This window comes from Penaeus japonicus, unplaced genomic scaffold, assembly GCF_977035675.1.
Source record: "Penaeus japonicus unplaced genomic scaffold, GWHDUDI00000001_assembly GWHDUDI00000021, whole genome shotgun sequence".
Taxonomy (NCBI): domain Eukaryota; kingdom Metazoa; phylum Arthropoda; class Malacostraca; order Decapoda; family Penaeidae; genus Penaeus; species Penaeus japonicus.
In genome coordinates this window covers 19,737,801-19,755,300 of record NW_028234423.1, presented here as the reverse complement: position 1 = coordinate 19,755,300, position 17,500 = coordinate 19,737,801, and the positions used below count along the sequence as shown (strand labels likewise).

At 37.8% G+C, this 17,500-nt stretch overlaps 3 protein-coding genes across 8 annotated transcripts in view; 1 reads left to right on the top strand and 2 right to left on the bottom strand.

Annotated features, from left to right (window-relative positions):
- The window catches only part of LOC122259222 (8-oxo-dGDP phosphatase NUDT18), a 33,305-nt gene extending 28,326 nt beyond the window's left edge, over window positions 1-4,979 (bottom strand). For 4 of the 5 annotated variants that reach the window (XM_043025855.2, XM_043025847.2, XM_043025839.2 and 1 more), the window contains exon 1: window positions 4,764-4,979. In XM_043025855.2, coding sequence (XP_042881789.2) covers window positions 4,764-4,869 — 106 coding nt within the window. In that variant the 5' untranslated portion in view covers window positions 4,870-4,979. The remainder of the gene's footprint in view (window positions 1-4,763) is intronic. The other variant, XM_043025864.2, reaches the window with a different exon arrangement.
- Window positions 4,980-5,548: 569 nt separating this feature from the next.
- ksh (transmembrane protein 167A-like protein ksh) lies at window positions 5,549-10,389 on the top strand. The gene is made up of 4 exons (XM_086548778.1): window positions 5,549-5,661; window positions 8,392-8,501; window positions 9,770-9,887; window positions 10,092-10,389. Exons 1-3 carry the CDS (start codon window positions 5,659-5,661, stop codon window positions 9,873-9,875), a joined length of 219 nt encoding a protein of 72 aa, XP_086404904.1. The 5' UTR covers window positions 5,549-5,658; the 3' UTR covers window positions 9,876-9,887; window positions 10,092-10,389.
- The window catches only part of LOC122259245 (dynein axonemal assembly factor 4), an 8,341-nt gene continuing 1,225 nt past the window's right edge, over window positions 10,385-17,500 (bottom strand). The window contains exons 2-9 of one of the 2 annotated variants that reach the window (XM_043025877.2): window positions 14,940-15,251; window positions 14,554-14,785; window positions 14,291-14,443; window positions 14,005-14,153; window positions 13,555-13,761; window positions 13,059-13,147; window positions 11,959-12,112; window positions 10,385-11,487 (exon numbers count right to left, since the gene is read on the bottom strand). In XM_043025877.2, coding sequence (XP_042881811.1) covers window positions 11,200-11,487; window positions 11,959-12,112; window positions 13,059-13,147; window positions 13,555-13,761; window positions 14,005-14,153; window positions 14,291-14,443; window positions 14,554-14,785; window positions 14,940-15,062 — 1,395 coding nt within the window. In that variant the 5' untranslated portion in view covers window positions 15,063-15,251 and the 3' untranslated portion in view covers window positions 10,385-11,199. The remainder of the gene's footprint in view (window positions 11,488-11,958; window positions 12,113-13,058; window positions 13,148-13,554; window positions 13,762-14,004; window positions 14,154-14,290; window positions 14,444-14,553; window positions 14,786-14,939; window positions 15,252-17,500) is intronic. The other variant, XM_043025884.2, reaches the window with a different exon arrangement.

The following is a 17,500-nucleotide window of genomic DNA, read 5'->3' as shown; positions in this document are numbered from 1 at the left end:
GCAATCATCTCTTGACGGAGGAACAAGGGGGGAAGGGGGAGGGGGGGGGAGAAAAGAAAATGGGGGGGGGAGGGTGGGGAAGATGGGGAGGAGGAGGAAGAACAGGATGAGCAAGACGACGACGACGAAGATGATGAATGATGATGATGACGATGACTAATGACCGATGATGATGATGATAATGATGATAATGATGATGATGATGACGACGATGACTAATGACCGATGATGATGAAAAGAAAAAAAACAAAAAACAGAAACAACAAGGAAAAGAGTAATACATGAAAGTGAGAAAAAAACGAAAAAAAAACAAAAACAAAGAGAAGGGGGAGGCAGCAAAACCCTGAAAACCATCCACCTGCATCCCCCCTTTCCCTCCCCCTTCCCCTCCCCCTCTCGCTCTCCCTGTCTCTCTCCCTCTCCTCTTATCAACTTCCAGACACCGCGCAACGATCCCGGAATCAAATTAACTAAAAAGCAACACGACAAAACCAGTTAGCTAAACAAGGACAAGACAATTTCGCAAAGTTTAAAGCTAACGGTACATTTCCTGCCTCGCCTCGCCACCCCCTCCCCCCCTATCCTCTTCCCCATCCGCAATCTCTCCTTTCTCCAAGCATGCAAGCAAGCAAGCAAACAAACAAACAGCTTCACAATAGACACCTCTGAGAGCTTTGCGAAGGGCACAGGAGACGCTCGTCCTCCGGTTACCTTATCAACCTCAAGCGCGCTCACCTACACACACACCTACACCTACACACACACACACACACACACACACACACACACACACACACACACACACACACACACACCCACACACACACACACACACACACACACACACACACACACACACACACACACACACACACACACACACACACAGAGCCCCCCTCCTTCTTCCACACACTCAGAGCCCGTAAGGCAGAGTCGAAAATTAGGCTCAAGCTTCCAGTTTCCATGCCCCCGCGGATTCTGAACCGGTATTAAAACAGAACGCGAGAGGAACGCAAACAAAAAAAAATGAATGGGAGTACGGAATTAAGTACTGACAGTGCGGTGGAAGAGGAAAATGAGAAGAGGAAAAAAGAGGCGGAGGAAGAAGAGGGAAAAAGAGGATGAAGGGGAAAGAGAAGGAAGAGGAAGAGGAAAAAACAGGAAAAAGATGAGAAAGAGGAAGAAGATGAGGGAGAGAAAGAGGAAGAAGGAGAGGAGGAGGAGAAAAAGGAAAAGGAGGAGGAGGAGGAGAAAGAGGAGGAAGAGGAGGGGTAAGAGGAGAAGAAGGAAGAGGAGGAGAAAGAGGCGGAATTAGAGGAAGAGGTGGAGGAAAAGGGGAAGGATAAAAAGGAGGAGGAGGCGGAGGGGGAGGAGGAGGAGGAGGTGGAGGAGGAAGAGAAAGAGGACCAGGAAGAGGAGGACGAAGAGGAAGAGGAGGGGAGAAAAGAAGAGGAGGGGGAAGAAGAGGAGGAGGAGGAGGGAGAGGTTGAGGAGGAAGAGGAAGAAGAGGAGGAGGAGGAAGAGGAGGAGGAGGAGGAGGAGGAGGAGGAGGAGGAGGAGGAGGAGGAGGAGGAGGAGGAGGAGGAGGGGGAAGAGGAGGTGAACGAGGAGGAAGAGAAAGAGGACCAGGAAGAGGAGGAGGACGAAGAGGAGGAGGAGGACGAAGAGGAGGAGGAGGGGAGAAAAGAAGAGGAGGGGGAAGAGGAGGAGGACGAAGAGGAGGAGGAGGGGAGAAAAGAAGAGGAGGGGGAAGAAGAGGATGAGGAGGAGGGAGAGGTTGAGGAGGAAGAGGAGGATGAGAAAGAAGAGGAGGAGGAGGAAGCGGAAGAGGAGGAAGAAGAAAAGGGGGAGGAGGAGGAGGAGCAGGGATCAAAGACAAAGAAAGGGATAGCCTAGGCGCGGGCGATGTAGGTGTTGGACAGGGGGGACGTCTCAGGGACTTGGGGCTAGTAGCAAGGTCGGGAAGGATATAAAATACTCCAAAAGGGTGTAGGATGTCGCGCCAGCTGGGCGGCATCCACACCTGAGTAATAGAGGGGGGGGGGGGGGGAGCATATTGAAATATTGAATGAAATGCCATAGCGGATGTCAGCCACTAGAGATACCTACCACAGAATTCCGTGATGACAACAGTAAATATTGTAAATCCCTCGTTATCACCGACATTATTCGTATCATCGTCATTCAAACGAAGACAACAAAGACTAAAATAATTACCTCCAACCCTAAAGAATGAGAGAGGATGAGAGTGAAAGTGAGAACAAGTGAGACAGAGAGAGAGAGAGAGAGAGAGAGAGAGAGAGAGAGAGAGAGAGAGAGAGAGAGAGAGAGAGAGAGAGAGAGAGAGAGAGAGAGAGAGAGAGAGAGAGAGAGAGAGAGAGAGAGAGAGAGAAGAGAGGGAGAGAGAGAGGGGGAGGGAGAGAGGAGCGAAGGAGAGAGGGTGTGAGGGAGCGAGGGAGGGAGAGAGGGAGCGAGTGAGTGAGGGAGGGAGAGAGGGAGCGAGGGAGAGAGGAAGAGAAGGAGAGAAAAAAAACTGCGAAATTCGTGATAGGAATCGCCAAAGGAGCACAGAGGTTTCCCAAGATTCCCTTTCATCGCAGGAGGAATGTTGACCGCCGTCGAAAGAGTCTCCTTCAGCCGCCCTCATGCATCTACCTCATCTCTCTACCTGTGTAGTTTCTGTCTCTACCTGTGCCCGCAACGGAATATCTTTCTACCGCAAACGATACGTAGTGGCTAAGGCTACCTTATGGGTTTTAGTGTTTGTTTGTTTTTTTCTCCCTTTTAGGGGAATTTCAAACCTTTTATTGAACTTTATACCATCACCTGCGTATTCATTTATTAACTAGGTCGTTCCTTTTTTTATTTATTTTGTGTAGATTGGTAGGCCTAAACGTAGGCTCATGTGTCGCCCACGTGCCTGAGGTTTGGCAACCATGATTCGCTGATTTTAAAAACAGATCATTCATATACCAACTTCTTTTTAGTATAAAATTCACGATATCTCAATTGTATTTCTTCCCCTCAAATAACTTTCGCTCGACAATTTTCTAGTGTAGGCCTATTGCGTTTTGGAGGCCTTCACGCCACACACTTTGTCTTCGGTGAATAGTTTCCCCCAACGCTATCTCCCAGGATTGACCGCACGAAGTACTTCAAATGCCTTTTCCCTCCGCATTCACGCACACGCCGGGCACAAAAGACGGTTCTTCTGTGAACTAATTCCTGTTGGTAAAAACCTTTTACTTTGTTCTCGGGGCTCGTCTTCCCTTTCTATCTTACGGTCACTCTCGATTCTCTCTGTTTTATTTATCTTTCCCTCTCCCTCTTCTTTTTATCTCTCCCTCTCTCTCCCCTTCTTCCTTCTTCTTCCTTTCTCCGACCCTTTCCCCATCCATCTCCCTTTTCACTTTCTCCTCTCACTCCCACTCCTTCGCTCTTCCTTCTCTTTCTTTCTCTTCCCCCTTTCCTTCTCTTTCTCTCTTCCTCTCTCTTTCTGTCTCCTGTCCACTTCCGTCGTTGTATTTTTTTCTCTCTTTCCCTCTCTCTTCTCTCTATCTCTTTCTCCTCCATATTTTGTTTATATTTTTCTCCCTCCATCTTCCTTCTTTCTGTCTTAACTCTCACTCTTCCCCTCTTCCCCCCCTCCCTCTCATTGGTAAGTTTTTTTCTCTCTTTCTCTCTTTCTCTTTCTCTTTCTCTTTCTCTCTCTCTCTCTCTCCTACATTACAGACTCGTTGTTAATAATGGCACACTAATTTCCTCACAACAAACTAAAACGCAATGACAAGCAACATTGCCACTGCAATCATGGCAACCGCATGATAATAATGACGACCGCGGTGAGACTATCACTTGCGCTATTATTCATCACAGTGACATTCACAAGAGCTAAAATTTATCACAATAGCACTCACAATAACTAGTATTCATCATAATAGCCTTCACAATAACAACGAAAAGCAATGTCAAAGAATTTTTAAAATCTTTGTAGGCCTATGCACGTTAAATATCATACCATGAAAAAATATCGTATAGACAAGGACAATTGTGACGGTTGTGGTGATGATGTTACTGATGATGGTGATTGTGATAACGGTAATGATGATGGTGATTCTGATAACGGTAATGATGATGGTGATTGTAATAACGGTGGTGATGATGGTGGTAGCAATGATGATTGTCATAGTGACGACGGTCGAGATTAATGATAATGATAATGATGGTGGTGGCGGTGATTGTCGTTGTTGCTGTTGTTGTTGATGATGATGACGATGATGATTGTGATGATGATAGTGGTTGATAATGGTTGAAGATGGATGACGTTGGATGATGATGATAGTGGTTGATAATGGTTGAAGATGGATGACGTTGGATGATGATGATTGTGATGATGATAGTGGTTGATAACGGCAATAGGAAATACTTGGTGACAATGACACCACCATAAACACCTCAAAGAAACACACTCACCACCATCACTACCGAGTCACAACACCACACACACCTCACAGAAACACATTTACCATTATCATCTATCGAAAGAAAATCAAAGGCTTATCTCAGACCTACAAATTCACCTCACTGCAACCTTCACGTTGTCAAGCAGCCAAGATAGGTCACGACTATCCCAAAAAAAATTAACGTACATCAAAACAATTATATACCAAAAACCCTTTCGATTTTTCGTATATGATTATCTGTAAGTCGGTTTGAAATATATTTTTTTCATTTAGACGTGTGAGCACCATTTCGAGACTGACCTGTAACCTCATTCTGGTCGTCGAGGGTAAAGTCACAGAATTCTTGCGATTCCTCGATTTCTTTCCCTTGGAGGAGCAGCTTGATGTTCCCCTCGATGGAATCCATCCTTATTCGCCTGAACTTGAGAATCCTGGAAGGACGTTCTATACCTACACTCGACAAGGACTCAAACGAGACTGAGTGAAGTTCAGCGGCTTCCTATGCACACGGCTGGAACGACACTGTTGCCAACGCATTTGTCTCGGGAGCCTTTTTAAAGCTCGTATGATCAGTTCTATGAAGATGTTGTTATCTTGATACATCATCGCTGGATTTTTATTTATGACTCCATAAGCATTTATGAGAGGATTTGAAAGGTTGAAAAGGAGTGTTTGGGTATCAGAAGGGTATATCTTTTGTCTTACTATTTTCCTTAATGGCAACAGTTTTACGCCAAACGGCATACGAATTGTTTTACGAAAATTCTGGAGAAATTGATAAATTTATTGGCTATAGATTTGTGACAGTTCATCCATATAATATTCTTTGGATTAATCTGTCAATTCTTAACGTGTTATCTGGCTCTAGTTTTATGATAAAACAGATAAACAATATATGCGATTCGATAAAAAAGATCACAACACTCAGGTTAATATAAGTTCAATAAATTACTTAATTCTTGCTCAATAATATAAAACTATTCCAACCATTTGAAATGATAAATAAAATTAAACTAAATATCACGATATCAAAATAGAAGGGGTTAGTCTGAATCGCAGAGTGTTGTTGTCATCACAGTCGTCACAGGAAATCGGGCGCACCTGTAACTTGTGATCTGTCATACTTTAAGAATTTATTTTGGCTCGGAAAAGCATTTATTGTACACCTTTCCAATCTCTTGATAACTAGTACAACATGGTAAGTGTTTTAGCTTTGGAATATAACACGGTGACTTGTCGTAATTTTATTTGATGAGAAAATAAGATTGCCAAAGATTTTGTTTCTTATGGTTATCACAGTATCACTAATATCGAATTAGAATGGGATTGCACCAGTTAATCATGGCAATCGGTGGAAAACACTCGGAATTATCAGTGCCTGATAGTGCTTTACATGCCGGCTATACAGTTTCAGTTTAGTGAATAATTCGTGTCTTGGTGCTGCTTTCAAAATATTTGACCGGCATTATTTGTCACCCTGACGAAATCTAGCTTTCTCAGTGACAAGGAACGTTTATTATTATACTAAGGCATACTGCTCGAAATACTCTGTAGAATGCCCTTGTGTTGTTTGTTGAATAAGCAGGATGTGGCATTGAGTTTATATGTATTTTATAATTTTGTTTATGAATGTGGGTCTCTGTTTGTATGTGGTTGTCAAAAGATTATTTTAAGTAAAAATAGGGTTAGCAAACATACCTTTATAATTTCCATGATAGATAACTATTTATGAATGAGAAGTGAATTATGTAAGGTATATTGCAAGGATCACTGGCCCTTCCACAATTTTGGGGAGCTTGGATCACTCTCATAGTTTTTTTTTTCTCGTGTTAATTCTAAACCATTTATTCCTTCGGTTATGTTGACATATTATACCAAATGCCAGTTAGTATTTCTTTGTTGATATATCATATATAGACCCATACCATTAGTCAAGGATTTAATAGAACACACACATCTTAAGATGTGTCACATTTTGGAAGGGTAAGAGACAGGGTATCTTCTGATATGATTATAGTGTGGAAGTTCTTCATCTGTTGATAAGATGTATTGCAATACAGGAATAAATAATAATTTTATATATTTACTTTATTTTAATTATTTTTTTATTATTTTTTTTTATAAAGTCAAGAAAATGTTTATATCCAGATGCAACTACAATGTGTATATACAAACGTAACAATGTATAGTGTGTATATATGCAAAAACTTCATGATAGAATAGGATGTCTTCTGTCACGTTAGAAATATTTCAGTGACATAATATCACGTTATCTGTTGTGAATAGGTTAAGGATGACTTACTCTAAATACAATAAGATTATTCTTTTTACAAATTTTAATGAAATCTTATACATTTTACATATTACATGATAAGGTAGAGTTCCAACACCAAAGCCCATATCTAATTTAATATTTCCAAAAAAAAATCGAAGCACTTATGAATGCAATTGTGCATGTTGAAGCATGGTGATGGTTAAGTTATGTCGATTTTGGGTTTAGGTTAAGCTAGGATTATTTATCTTAGGTTTCAGCTTAATTAGGTTTGATTAGCATAACTTTGATAAGGTTAGGATAGGTTAGGTTCGGCTTAGGATTGATGAAAAAGGGAGCTCAAGAGTCAGACCTCTTTTGTGGTTCCTTTTAACCCATTCGCACCGGATGACGTGCTGACACGTTTTGTGGTTTTTGCGTCAGATGCCGGTGACGAGATATCTGGGCAAGGCCGGCACTCGGGGTGAGTGAGCAGGCAGCCCAGGCTCGCAGCTTGTGCGGCCGAAAGTCTCGAGGCATTAGGCTTATGTGTTCGAAAACCCCGGCATTATGACCATACAAAGCCGGAATCGCCCCATTGTGAATGGGTTATGGATTAAGTTTCAAGTGCCTTTAGGAAGCTTTTATGAGTTTATCATACATGTCTTCTGTCAGTCTTTAGATGAAAAATTGATAATCTGAAATGAAAAATTATCAAATTGTGAGTTCCTATATGAAAAAAATATTGAAGCTAGAGTAAATTAAACTAGGTTTCTGGTAACAGACCTGTAATCATGACCAAAAATAGATGGAACCTATTGACAATAGTTTTTCCATATTCAAAATTTGAGATGACTAATTCCAGAGTTTCATATTAAATATGAAGGGCCTCCATGGCCTCTGTGATTCATTCTCAGCCGAAAGTCAATAAACCCTACCATGTGTATTTGTCAAAATATTGCTTGAACTTGTACTTTATATAAGGTAGATCTCCAGGGAAATTGAGTTCTCTTTAGGCAGAGTATGCATGATGGAGTTTTGATTCCCTTTGCTTTGCTAGAGCATGAAGTGGGGATATTGCAGCGTTGCCTGACTTTGCCATGGAACTCTAATGAGCACTTGTAGTTTTACTTTGTGAAGGTTATTTTTGGTACGAAATAGTATTTTTTATGGCTATTACCTTAGTGTTTCTCTGTTAGCAGTCCCAGTAGGACAGCAAAGTTCAGAGCTTCATGTACACACAAAACAAAACAAATCAAAACAAAAAAAAATTAAGACTAGTTGTGTTTTGTCCACTGTGCACACACACAGAATGAGTTGCTGCATTTTGTCCTATTTTGAGAGGGATGGGGTCATAAATCAATTTTGCTCACTATTATTTTGTTTTAATAAAGTAAATAGAAATCTATATGTTAACAAAATAATATTTGTTTTTATTTATGCATGGAAAAGCTATGGAATACTTTCCTCAGTTGTTTTAATTGGGGAAACTTACCTGAACTGCCTTGTTAAGTATATGTGTGTGAGTGAGTGTTTCTGATTTAAGTTAATATTATTTATGCTTCACTGATATATATCTTGTGTCAATCTCTATCAAAATATCAACTCTTTCCTTCTTATCATTGTGTTTTAAAAGACTCAGTTTATGGAAGAAAAGCCCTTTCCACTCCTTTTCAGTCTGCATTGTTCAACTTCCAAAGTCTCCTCAGTGTTTTGCTGCTGATGATTTGTACCTGCGCATATATACGATCCTTTGCACCTTCACTGCTCGACAGACAAAAGACCGGGTAAGCTGCATTTTTTAAATTGTGATTTTGTGATTGTGTTCCATGTATTTTGTAGCAAGTTGTGTTTTTGTTTATATAGCTGTACATAATGTCTGATTTGTTACATTTAAAAAAAAATGGAACCAGCACTAATAATTTACATATTAACCCAATGACACTGGGAAATAATCACTTGCTACTATGCTAGGATCAAAGCATTGCAGACAGATCTCATGAAAAACACAACAGCCCCAGTTAGGCCCAAATGATGCGACATTGGAATCTGCTCAGTGTTGAAGTGTGCTCATTATCATAAAGTCTTGTGACTGTTATGGCACTAGTTTCAGAGCTACAGCTTTCCAGAGTCAGCTAAAACCCTTTTTTTTCCAATGGTTTTAACCCATTGGTTGAGGTATTAAATAAATGTTTGTGCAGTAGGATGGCTGGTTTACACGTCTGGCACAGTGCCATCCGTGTCTTTGCAGCAAATCATGCTATCTGCTGCCAATGGGTTAAGGGAAAATTCTCTTTGGGTAAGTCTGTAGTGTTGTGAGCATGGAGAATTTTTTTTCATGTCTCTGGACGGGTGGTACACTACGGTACTGTGCATTCTAGGCCTGTTCGCTGGGTGACACCATACGCCGTTGTTTATTTAACTGATTTAGGCCTATGCGTTCGAGAGCCCCGGCATTGTAACATGCAAGGCTGGAATGCCCCTGTTGTGAGTGGGTTAATTTCTAGCTGGTACATGCAGCATCAGAAATATCCCATCTTGTCAGCAAGTTAGCTCACTTTGGCCCCTATCTACAATGAGTTGATATCAAGGTTGCCTGCACAAGACTAAAATTGAAAGTGTCAAGATGATGGTTTTATCCTCTTGTTCTTGGTTCGGTATAAGCTAATTGTTTTTCAACAGAAGGATTTTTAAAAAATGAGTATTTAGCATTAATTTGGAAGGCTGTAATTCAAGAACTGGCAGCTTAGCAGTCATAAAACTCCAAACCAGTATAGTGTGTAGGTCCCAGCCTTCCGGATAGAGATTTTTTTTCTCTATCATGGAGAAGTAGATTTCTGACTCACATATATAAGTTATGGTATAGTTTCTTTAATTACTTTTAATTGGAAAACTTACCTAAACTGGCTTATAAGGGAAATTCTCTGAAAAATATGGTAGCAGAATGTAATAAATTATACATGAGCATGAAGTTAATTCATAATCATGGTATTTGGAGAGGATGTACAGCCCCTTTTACTAACTTTTAAAAATAATTTTTCTCTTTCAACAACAGCCTGGTTGGGACCTTTTGGAAAATGGCAAGAATTGGTGAGAGGAAAAGCCCATGGGTGGCTGCAGCTTGTGTAATGATGGCCGTGAATGTCCTTTTCTTATCATAGTTATAGTGCAATGTAAGTTGTCTTTTCCTTCTTGTGTATTGTCAAAATTTTGTATGTTGCATTTACTCTTGTTTTTAGTACTTTTTCATTTGTATTTTAGTAATTTCTTAATTAAGTGAACCATAATGAATTTTATAGCCTCTTTGATGGATAAAATTTAGTATGACTCTTATAGGATTATATGTAATAAATTTTTATTTTATTTTCCCACTTCAGATTTATAAGGATTTAATTGAAAAATAGCAGTCACAAGAAATGATGTTTAGGCAAACAAAGCTTGGAGTCTACAAACATCAGCTGATTTCAGAATGCTTCAATATTTCTTAACAAAGAGGATGCAAGACATTTTGTGCTTTAATTTACTATGGAACTGCTCAACAAACAACTAATTAAGAGGAGCATGCTTGTTCCTCAAGAGTGTAGCTGTATTGCTTGATGGAAGACCAAACTTTTTGTGATCCAAATGTAAAGTTTTATATGTTGTCTCATGAAAATAATCATGACAAATATTTTTCTCCATGGGTTTTATTGACCTTATATTATCAACATTATAATTTCACAGAGATTCAAGGTATATAGTAACTTTTTTCTTGTTCCAGTAATTATGAATATGTCATTTCATGTCTCAAAAAACAATTACCTAAAGAAAACTGGGATGAAATAAAATCAGAAAAATCTTTGGCATCTAATTTACAAATAACCTGGAAGAACCTAGCATAAAACATTCTATACAGCAGTCTGCCTTTAGATCCACACTGAGATCCATTTCCACTAATACTTTATATATGGCAGGAAAACAAAAACTTACATCTAAAATCTCCAACGTGAATAATACTCCAATAATACTTATCATCCTTATATACATATCAGTTATTAATGTCATGTTTCACAAAGCATTGCTCAGTATGAGAAATACACAGAATATTTTATATTCTATCCACAACAACAAAAAACAATTTAAAAACAAAAGAAGCCATTCTTTGAGAAAAATAAGAAATGGTATCCAAGCATAAAACTCCTAAACTTAATTTCTATAAAATAAAAAGACACTGGGTTATAATGAGTTCGGATTTTTTCTGGTTTAATATTTCTATAATCAACAACCTTTCCGAGTGCTGTGGCATGACAATATACCATCGAGAACAAAAGGGGACTTGACTTGGTAAGAGAATACCTAAGCATAACTGTAATGATGATAATAGTAACAGACTATTAAAAAATCCAAGACTCGGGGAAAAATGATCACCTAAATATAATAGAAATGATAACAAAAGTAACAAAAGTTTTCCAACACATGACTGAAAAAAATCCATGAGCTGCCAAATTAGCTACAAACTGACGGTGGACTGTTCTCGCCGCTGCCTTCAAAATCGTCGTCACTCTCTTCGTCTGACGAATCTGCGGTGTCTGTAGAAGTCATGAGTATGGCTTGGATCCTCTCCATGTCTTTCTTGAGAGATTCATCATTGGGACTGAGCTGGTGTGCTGCCTGGTAGTCAACAAGGCCTTCAGCTAAAAGGCTGAGGTGGACAAAGGCTGTGCCTCGCCGAATATGGCACAAGAGGCGAGATTTGCTGTTTTCCTGATTTGGTGGGGTGAGCAGCTCTAATGCCTGTAACATTGGAATGAATCCATAAGTTTATTTCTCCATTCACCTATTTTATTTCACACTAGCCAAAATATCATGAGAAAATATAAATTTACCTTGGCTTTTCTCTTTTTATTTTAGGAGAGGCCAGTCTAACAATGTTTTGACTTACCAATTTTTGTTTGCTATTAGTAGTTTAAGTTTCACATTGTTTCCTACTAAGATAATGGTTATATTATATAATATAATATAATATAATATAATATAATATAATATAATATATTATATTATATTATATATATATATATATATATATATATATATATATATATATATATATATATATATATATATACAGTTTTCTCTGCACCTCCACAGGGCAAAAAAAGAAGCTAAATATGAAAAAGACAACATCTATTCTATAATAGGATAATGAACTCCTAGTAATAAAAACATTTTGTAACATTCCATAATGACATTCTTTTTTTTACTTACTTTTGAACAGTCATTGATCGCATGATGAAGGTTGTTCAAGGCCAGATTTGCAGCTGCTCTGTTGCTGTAAAATGAAGCATCCAATGGACTCAGCTTTAGTGCCTCTGTGTAAGCATTGACACAACCTCTAAAGTCCTTGTTGTTGAATAAGGAGCTGAAAGGAAAAAGAGTTTAGCCTTGTTTTATTTTACAAGTAAAAAGTTATTCTGAGTTTAGGGCTGTTATATTAACCCATTGCATACGGGTGTCATGACATAGATGGCGCAGGAGCTCTGGCCTGACAACAGGCATCATGACGTACATGACGTTCAGGGATTTTGGATCACTGCTATTTTATTGTTATGAATAATGAGTGAAAGAAAGATGTGCAGGCAGAACAGAAAGAGGAAGGGACTCAACATGCTCAATGTCTACAATGTGCCCCTGTGTCAGTAAGGGTGCCTTTTGCTGTGGCACTCACTGTCATAAGAACAAGTTTCCTTCCTCTTCCTTATCTCTTCATGTTTTCTTTATTGTAGATGGTTATATGCTTCGTATTCGTTTATGACAGTACTTAAATATGAAAAAATGAAGTTGCTTTTCGTCCTCCCATAAAACAGCAATATTTCTATCACACTGAGTATGGACCCTAAACTACAATTTTAGTCAACTGCAGCATTAATAGAGCCTGTGATGTGACAGATATGTCTCTAAACACAGTAAAACACACAAAAATTCAAACACAAAAATGGCTCTAGCTTTTCAATGAATGACTAAAGGAGAGTGGGAAAAGTCATGGTATGAAGCTGCCTCACTCTGAAATAAAACCTATCTTGGAGATTGGACAAGCGAATGTATTCCCCGTCTGCAATGGGTCAAAGGTTTTCTTCTCTTCTTTTAAAAGTCACTAAATCCCCCTAACATATTTTTATATTCACACACACATTTAATGGTACTCATACATTCATTCCAACGTAGACATTCTAACCCTCACACTTCTATTCACTATTAGGCCTTTTCGTAATTTTGCAGATTCCCATTCCCATTCCCATTCTCACTCTCTCTCCTAAAAAGTAAAACTAATAATAATGATAACAAAAATGTGATTACAGGAAACTTACATAGCCTTCTCTTTATAGTAATCCACACCACTGTCTTCTGTGATGTCTTTTTGGCTCTTGGACTCATAGCCCGACTGAGCGACTAACCACTGAAAAGATATATAACAGTTAATATCTCATATGTGTTTTCAAATATTGGCCATTGCTGATTAACCCTTTTCCGACGGGGCATGCTCTAAGCGAAAACCCCTATGCTGGGCGATTGCAATATTGCATTGTAATCGTCACACTGGCATGACACCCCGGCATCGGGAATTTAGCTGTGTCACACGAGTGTGACGCACCGTCGTCATTGGGTTAATGGAAGTCTGAGTCTTTACAAAGTTTGATTTGTTTATTTCTCTAGATTTAATTCCTTAACTTTCAAAGATGTGTGAAACTTACAAAGAAGATTAAGAAATTGTTCTCCAAATGATAAATGTTTTTGCTTTTTTATAATTACATGAAACAGTAACCTTATCTGCTTTCTTATTTGTAATCATAATATTTTACTTACATCTTGTTCCTCTTTCTCGCACGACTCTCTCTTTGGAGTGGGGAAGACACGCGGAGTGAATTTCACTTTAATGCTACTGTTCTGTCTGACAGCTGGAATAGCCACTTTTTTCCCTTCCTTTTCCTTGGAGGCGGCATTCCGAAGTGAATTTGACTTGCGCTGCTTTCTGTTTGCGTTCTCCACCCTTTCCAGTTTGGCCCTGTTCTGCTGAAATTAAGGAAATTGGGATTATAACATTTTTAATAAATCAAAAGCTATTAATCAATATCTATACAAATATGTGAATGAATAAAATAAGTACATAGACAGATATATTGATAATTGACTTATGAAGAGATGGACAGGTATATATAAATAAATATAAATATCAAGAGACCTTCCAGAACTTTCATTTTAATGGCAATCCTACCAAAACAGGAAATGCTTAACTAGCCACACCATTCTACTCACCATAACATGAAGGTTTTCTGTAGAAGAATAATACAGACTGTCTTCACCATCACCATCGTAATCCACTTCTCGCACCACACAAGAGCCTTCCTCTGAGCAAGTGCTGCTTAGTCTTCGACGCAGATCAGGCTTATCTACTATCTCTTGGGCTGAAATAGACACAATATATGGAATAAGTATAGGTGCCTTCTCCTTTTAACAGTAAAAATGAAAAAAAGACTAATGCTAAAGATGAAATTGTTGGTTTCCATAGAACCATTTGTATAACAAAACTCAATATTCCCACCTTCAGCTAGGGTGCATGAATGGTCCCCTCCATCTGACTGTTTCAAGAATTCTTCCTTTTCATTTTCTATTCTCTTTTTGCGTTCCTCAAGACTTCTGTCATCTTCAGCAATCTGTCGGGCAACAGCAAATCTCTCTCGGCGGTTGCGTTCATCTGTCCAACAATAATGTAGTCATAAATAAATATAAACAATCATCTTTTAAATATGGAAAATATGACAACAGACAGACCTTATGCTATTAACAAGAAGGTTTTCCTCTTACCTTTATTTTTCTTCAATGTTTCTTGTTCCTGTCTTTCAAGGTCTAGTATGGCCTCGGCTCTTTTCATCTGCTGCTCTTCCTTTGTCAGCTTCAAGCCGAGTTCTTTCCAAGGTGAAGAAATTTCCTTGGCCAGGCTGAGTTCAATATGTCCCTTGGCAATCTTAGCTGAGCTTTTGTCAGTATCAATGAAGTGGCACAAAAACACTTCAAATATATATGGAAGGAAGCTCACCTGAGGGGGGTTAAAATGAATAATAATGATATTATAATATGTGTATCTATACAGCACATCAAATATTAGTTCTTAAATGAATTGATTATCAAATTTACATTGGAAACAAAACAAAGTTATAAGAATAAAGAAAATATTTGCAGAAAAAACATACCTTTAGATATGAGTTTGTGGTAACAATATCCACATTTTTAGGGCTTGTGCGATGCAAATCAAGAATAAGTAAGATATTGTCATCAGTCTGATGCCACTTGTAGTCGGACACCTGGATAGGCATTTTGGCAAGGCAAGAGTGTGATGAAAATTTCCAGTATAAATCAACCACGTAATAAACAACAAAGTGAGAAAGGAGAGAACAGTGAGGAGTAACTCTTCAGCTATGAGATAAACTTTCAAACTGCCAGTGAAGAAAGATACGAACTTCACCGGCAACTTTATCCAAATAGCAGGATGACGGCACACATATCTGGAAGAGGAGATGCCGAGGTGAGAAAGTAGAAAGAATTCAGAATTATTTTTAAAACAGAAGAGAAAAAAAAAAATTATATATATATATATATATATATATATATATATATATATATATATATATATATATATATATATACACAACTATATATATGTACTGTGTTATATCTTTGTATACTTTTACATTTGCATGAATAAAATGTTTTCGATTGCTAGCTACACCCATTTTATAATATATTTTCAAACGTTTTATTATCCTATTTCATTTATTTAAAATAAAAGTAAATGCTTAGAAACATGTTGTGGCTTTCAAAATAACTTCCTAATGATTATATTGGTTGTGCTCTATCCAAATCCACTTGAAACTTGTGGACAGCTACAATCTGTTGTCAACACATCATTGGCACAGTGTCATGTGATTGCCCCAGCCTCCATATGTTGTGCTCTGGCTAAGGCAAACAAACTTTTACTTTGTATATTCTGGCAGAATAGAGTTTGGACTGGTTCTTTGTTTGGTAATAAATTTCCAGTGAGGTCTACAGGCTCTATCTTTCCTGAATTAAAGTAGTGGTTGATTGTTTGCCTTGGGCAGAGTGCCGAGGCGTGCAATCAGTGTAAGGCCAGTAGCAAACATGTGGTTGTCTTCTTTACATATACGAAAATAAAATAAGGAGTATATGACTAGTTTTGGTACATGGTATATTTTATACACAATTGTATATAAAATATCAATTTTGTTTCACACCAGGAAATTATATCTTTCTAGATACTGTACATGCAATGGGTCATATTTATAAACACGAGGATTTTAGTGTTCTCTCTCACTCTCTCACTCTTTATGTGTAATGTATATGATTCTTTGATTCTGCAAATTTTCTTATCTCTTAATAATAAAAAAAAGTGTTGTAGTATACTGAACTTTATCACCTAACTGCACCCTAATGAGGTTTTCTTGTTGATTGTAGCTATATGCCACTGTTATTTTAAAATGTTTTAGCAATAAAAAATTATCACTTTTTTCTTGGCAAATATTTGGAAGACACCCACTGTGTTTTTCAACAAGACTTTTCTCCTACAATGGATGTCAGGAAATAAGTACACCCCCACTATGCACATTCTGGCAAGACAGGAATGGGGTTGGCTCCTCATTTGATAATAAATCAACAGGGAGGTCTACAAGCTCTATATTACCAATATATATGTGTCATCTAGTACAGGGGTTGCACTGATTGGCAAGAAGCTTGGCAGATACACAAATGTTTCTTAAACATCTACCTCTTTTTTTCTTCTTCTTTTATACTATTTTATTCCTTTTCCCTTATCATCTAGTCTCAGTGTTTTCATCTAGTCTCACTGAAAAAAAATCTTTGACCTATTCTGTTTAATCAAATAATGGGTTTTGGCATGAAACATCGAATAGTGGAAAATAACCCATATTTTTTGTGTATTGGAATCTTTCTGCTTCTGGTAAATTGCTGATTCAAGGTAAACCTTCATGTACAAAATGAGTAATCACTTTCCTGCTCTCTAATACTCACTTTTCTCTTCACATGCATTTTCTTTTCTTTTTTCTTTTTTTTCTTTTTTATCAATTATTTCCCTATTCATGTCATAAAGAGTAAATGAATGTTGAGGTGCCAGTAACACAGCAAAATGAGATAAGGATATTTCTATTTCTTTTTTCTTTCTTTAAAGTAATACTAGTAGACCTCTAGTAAACTGTATTCTTAATTCAAGGAATGCCTTTTCCATGAATACCTAATTTCAGCAGAATAGGATGTTTTTCCTTCTTGGCAGCACTAGTAAACTGTATTTTTAGTTCTAGGAATGCCTTTTCCATGAATACCTAATTTCAGCAGAATAGGATGTTTTTCCTTCTTGGCAGCACTCAAATTCAAAGACACAAATTTCATGTGAATAAATAAATAAATAAAAGGAAATCTTCATTTATGAACCTATATGACAATCAGGGCTCTACTAAGTACAATTCATATTTTCTAATAAACTTTGAAGTGAATCGAACAAATTCAAAGTTCATTACCACTAAAAATATTTAGTTATTATACTGGTAACCCCACTTTTCCAACTAAAGGCTAGCTGATCTGTGGGACCTTTTTGGGGGGAGTAGGAGGCACACAAATCCTATACCAAGCACTTAATTTCAGATTGATGTGTAACAAAAAAATGTAAAAGAAATTATTTTTACTCAATTAACTCATCCACTTTAAGTACTAAGTTCAGCAATAT

Coding starts and splice junctions, on each gene's coding strand:
- ksh (XM_086548778.1), top strand. Junction 8,502..9,769: donor CTCGACAGACAAAAGACCGG/GTAAGCTGCATT, acceptor TTTCAACAACAG/CCTGGTTGGGACCTTTTGGA.